At 55.1% G+C, this 5,369-nt stretch overlaps 1 protein-coding gene across 1 annotated transcript in view; it reads right to left on the reverse strand.

Annotated features, from left to right (window-relative positions):
• The window catches only part of CREB3L2 (cAMP responsive element binding protein 3 like 2), a 108,790-nt gene that overhangs the window by 7,233 nt on the left and 96,188 nt on the right, over nucleotides 1-5,369 (reverse strand). The window contains exon 7 of the mRNA XM_007953795.1: nucleotides 5,193-5,261. Coding sequence (XP_007951986.1) covers nucleotides 5,193-5,261 — 69 coding nt within the window. The remainder of the gene's footprint in view (nucleotides 1-5,192; nucleotides 5,262-5,369) is intronic.

A 5,369-nucleotide genomic window follows, 5' to 3' on the forward strand; every position in this document is an offset into this window, starting at 1 on the left:
AGGGCCCAGGAGAGCGAGTGGGACATTCGCCTTCCTGGGCACGGCCGGGCTGGGCTGCGCCAGCGCTGGTCCAACTCAAGCAGACAGACGACGATACCGTGCAGGGAGCAAACAGAGGAACCAGTGCTTAGGGACACAGCTGCGTGTGGGCTAAACACGCAGAGCAGAGCCAGGAGGCGGAGCCAGGGGCTCGGCCAGAAGCAGCTTCGCCAAGAGTCGCGTGTGGATCTCAGAGCGGAGTCGCAGGGAGAGATGACAGCTGCAGAGGAAGGTAGTGGACGAGGACGACGGGATTCTCACCTATGATGGCAGGGAAGCCTGTTGGCCGGCGCACACCCCCACTTCCGGGGAAAGGACACGGACGAGGCCCACGCACCGTGCACCTTCAGGCCCTCCTCCACTCCCAGCCAGGCAAACACCCGGCCAGATGCCCAGCACCTGCCCCAACTCCCTGTGAGGTCAGGTGTGAATTGAGGACCCTGGGACTCTCTCACGATTCCTCAGGGTGGTATGTACATGAGCCTGCCAAGCCCCAGCGCACATGGGGCTGGGGACACCAGGACTGCAGGGCACACACCACTCTTATCTGGGCTGCTTCTCAGGTGGTCCGTGAAGCTTGTCACCTGGAGAGAGAAGTGTCTCCCCGTGGACAGAAAGCAGCCTTACTCACTGCTTCTGGGAGAGCGGTGGGCTCTCCAGGCTCGGGGTCCCCGGCTGCACTTGAAGCCGTGTGCACGGTGGCCACCTGGACCACTGGGGGCCTTGACAGGACAATGTCTGCAGAGGTGCTAACGTGCATGCTGACCTGCGAGCAGTCAGGCCCTTTGCTTCTGGTGCAGGAAGCAATCTAGGCACGTGTCTTCTGCAAATAGGCAATAATTGGATCCCGGACAGACACACCACACAGGATGTCATGTACACACCTGCGGACAGGCTCAGCCTCACCAAGAGCCATCTCTGGATATCCCCTGGGCTTAAGGTATGCACACAGGTGACCTGGTCTACCCTCCGGAGAATACACCTGGGACAGTGGTCCACACACTGTCAATAGGCTAGGGTCCTTTGGACAGGGACTTCCGGGATCTCAAGTACCAGTGTGTCCTAAAACGGGGTGGGGAAAGCTCCAGGAGCCCAGTCCCCTTGGCCCTGCTGTTACGTGCACCACGGAGAGGGCACGGCCAGTCGTGGGACTCAAGCCAGTACAGACCCTTCTCCAACACTGGCTTCAGAGCAGGGTCAAAGGTCAGGACTGAGCTAGGGAAGGCCATGGCCCTGGAGACACAGACAGGCACAGCAGAGGAGGAATCGAGGTGAGGCTGGAAGAGCTCACTGGTACAAGCTGTGTGCTCGGACCGTGCACCCTGAATGCCTGCATGCCCTGCACATGGCCAGGCCCCTTTCCTCCGCCGTGACGTGAAATGATTAGAGGCTGAATTGGATGACCTCTCCAGTGCACTGCAGAGGCCCAGCTGACAGGCTGGCCATCTAAACCACCTGCAGGTGCTCGGAATAAAGTCCTGGCAATCTGCTTGTGTGTGGTCACAGCTGGCAGCCCTGTGGGGCAGTTCTGCTCTGCACACGCAGGGTCTCCAAGAGTCAGAGTCAACTCGACGGCAATGAACACCTGGGGAGGGGGAGGGACAAGGATCTCCGCAAACGAGCCTGCCCAACCGGTGGCCGGGCTCTACCCCGGCACACTCAGCAGCAGCCGTGGCTGGGGGACAGGCGAGATGCCAGTACCAAGAGGTGGCGGTGGCTGGCGGTGCTTCGAGTCGACTCCCACTCACAGTGACCCTACAGGATGGAGCAGAACTGCCCACAGGGCTGTCCTCTTTGACGAAGCAGGTCTTTTAACCCACAGAGCAGCTGCTGAATTCGAACCGCCCACCCTTCAGAAGTAGTTTTTTTCTTGGAGTTCAAGGAAGCTAAATGCCTGTCAGTAAACAAGACAGACAAGATGGCCGCTGATGCTCGGGGAAGATCGTGGTGCTGGCCAGGTTCCCAGGCTCCGTTAGGCTGGATGCTCCCACTAACCGTACTGCACAGTAACGAACATCATGTGGAGTCACTATGGCGGTTACTGAGAAAGAGACAAACAGCTGGCAAACCATGGAATCTCACGCACCTCACGTCAGCGTGCCTTGAGTTGTCACTCACTGACGCGCTCTGACAGATGACTGATATGACGACGTCCAGCAAACTTTGTTACATGGGAAATCCCTTAACAAAGGGGCAGGGGCAGCGCAAACAATAAAATTCTAGAAACTAGCTGCTGTCAACCGACTTGTGCGCCTTCGCGTGTCAGAGCACTGCCTCCAGGTTTCAATGGTTGATTTTACAGACGGTGACTGCTGGGCCTTTCCTCCAAGGTGCCTCTGGGGGGTTCAAACCTCCAACCTTCCAGCTGGTAGCCAGACACATTAACTACTTGTGCCACCCAGGGGCTCTGTATAAAGTACTCCTAACTTCTGGATGAAAGGATTGTGATTATTACTTTTTTTAATGATAAGTTCTAATTTTCATTCACAACGGGCCTCTATTACTTGTGGATTTTTTTTTTTTTTTTTAAGTTTAAAAACTGCAGGGAAGCTAGGCCGGCCAGGATGGGTGACCTTTCACAGGGGCAGGGAGCGCACACCTGGTCCACAACCTGGCTGCCTCTCTGCTGCCCCCACGTGGCAGAGGGGAGGCCTGACAACTGAAGCCCAGGATAAGACCCACCCTGGACACAAACCACGTGGTCCCCTGTTCACCCACTGGTGGCCGGGGATCTCCCCACTGGGAACGTGGGGCCCCTCCCAGAGGCCACTGCTCCTCAGGATGCTGAAGACTCTAGCCTAGGAATTGGAGGGGGGCGCAGAGAAGCCCCAGGAGACAAAGGGTAGAGGCGGGCAGTGAAACCAGCAGTCTGAATGGATCTGACATCGCCCTGGCCTCGCCTCCACCGTCTGTCAGTCTGTCTTACCTCCAGGACTTCCATGTTGCTGTGAGGCTGGAAACTATATCACTGGTATTTCAAATACCCACAGGGCCACCCGTGGTGGACACGTTTCAGCCTAGTCATCTTCTTCCCAAAATTAACCAATGAAAACCCCAAGGAGCACAACAGAGCAGAGTGGACGTGGCCCTGGGGGTCTACTCAGTGCCACCAACGCTCACAGATGTGGCACACAACTGCAGCGCTCTGTGGTTCACAGGTCACCTGGGTTGACTCTGTGGCAACTAACATTTACAGCTCCCACCTCGGCCTCAGGGCGCCGACCGCACCCTCCAGCCTCCTCTGCACACAGCCCCACGAGCCGGGCCAGCACAGGCCAGGAGTGGGCTCCACACATATTCGATCTCATTTAGAAGGTGGTTAGCCTACTGTTTGAGCTACCAACCATGAAAATTCAGCAAATGGCCGTCAAATATAATGTTCCTAGCAGACAGTGCAGGGGAGGTGTAACCTGACCCCCTCTACATCTGTGACACTGTGATCGGGCAGTGGCTGACGGAGACAGTCTGCCTGGGGACGGGACCTGCACCTGTAAGGGTGGAGGACGGCTGGCTAAAGAGTGCTGCTATCTTCCCAGCACAGGTGCACGTGCACACGCGGGCTCCGGCCGACACTGCCCGCCTCTGCCTGAGCCTCCTTCTCTGGTGTATGTCCAGGGAGAAATCCCAAAATGCCCCTTACAGGGGCTCCGGGGCAGAGGGCCTCGGTCCACTCACAGTGCCAGCACTTCCTGGGTGAACCACCTCCCCTCTGTGAGCACACTTCCTCGTCTCTACACGGGGACAGGAAGAGAACCACCCCAGGGGCTGCTGGCAGGTCAAATGAGTTAGGACTGCAAAGTGCTGGAAATGGGACCCGGCACAGGAAGTACCAGAAGGGCTCAGCACTGACTCTGCCCCACGGTTATTCTTCAAAACACGAAACTTAAGGATTTCCTTGTTCTTCATTAACAAAGACCATTTACTGATGAACTTGGGGGGCTGGGAAGTGGCCAGTGCTCCTTAAACACCTCTCCAGCTTGATGTCATTTTGAGGAGAATCAGGCCCACCACTGGCCAATTCTTCTCTGGGCCTTTCCCTTCAGCTGAAAACTCTCACAACTGGGCCGATAAGCAGCATCACGATAAACAAAGAAAAGATGGAGGTTGTCGGGGGGTTTCGTTTTACTGGGATCCACGATCAATGCCCATGGAAGCAGCATCAAGAAATCAGACGACGTATTGCACTGGGCAAATCCACTGCAAAAGCCCTCTTTAAAGCTTTAAGGAGCAAAGACGTCACTTTGATGGCTAAGGTGCAGCCAACCCAAGCCATGGTATTTTCATGTGTATGTGTGTATGTTGGCACATGTGTGCATGTGCTGTGTATCCACGTGTATGCATGTGTGCTCATGTGCATGCATATATGTGTGCATGGTATGTGTGCATGTGCTGTGTGTGCATCCATGTACGTGTATTTTCTGTATTGCGCATGTGTGTGCTTGCATGTGTATGTGCTATGTGTGCATGCTAATGTGCATGTGTGCATGTGCTATGTGTATCCATCTGTATACATGTGTGCATCCATGTGTGTGCATGGTATGTGCACATGCATGTATGTGTGCTATGTGCATTTGTGTTGTACTATGTACACACATACATGCATTTGCTATGTTTGTATGCACGCACGTTACATTTATGTGTGCATGCATGTGCATGTATGTGTGTACTATGTGCATTCGTGTGCCATGCTGTGTGCATGTGTGTGCATGTGTATGTATGTGTGTGCTTGCATGTGGATGGTAATGTGCATGGTGATGTGCACGTGTGCATGTATATGTGTGTGCTTGCACATGTGTGTGTGGTATGTGTGCATGCATGTGTGTATGGGCTATATTTGTGTGTATGGACATGTTATATGATGTGTGTGCATGCGCATGGGTGTGTACTATGTACATCTGGATGCTGCACTGTGTGCATGTATGTGCATGTGCATGCACATGTGCAGCCTATGTGTATGCACATGTATGCACGCATGTGTGTGTGCAGCCCATGTGCGTGTGTAGCAGGATGCCTGGGTGGAACTGAGGTGCCCTGATCACCGGGCACAGCTGTACTTACCCTGTGGTCTCCCACTTTCCTCCATCTTTGGCCCTGGACTCGGCCCCACCTCCCCTCCCGTCACGGCTGGTCACCTGTCCCTCAGCTACACTTACCGATTGGTGTTCTCCAGGACCTCCACCTTCTTCCGAAGCTCCAGGTTCTCAGTCGAACAAGACTCCACTCTACAGAGGAGAAAAAGGCAGGGGACTGGCTACTGTCACGAGCCCAGGCTAGGCTGGGAGCTGGGCGGGAGGTGGGCAGGACCAGGAAAAGATGGGGATCAGGGACTC

Source organism: Orycteropus afer, unplaced genomic scaffold, assembly GCF_000298275.1.
Source record: "Orycteropus afer afer isolate SDZICR_OR568_19922 unplaced genomic scaffold, OryAfe1.0 scaffold00413, whole genome shotgun sequence".
Taxonomy (NCBI): Eukaryota; Metazoa; Chordata; class Mammalia; order Tubulidentata; family Orycteropodidae; genus Orycteropus; species Orycteropus afer.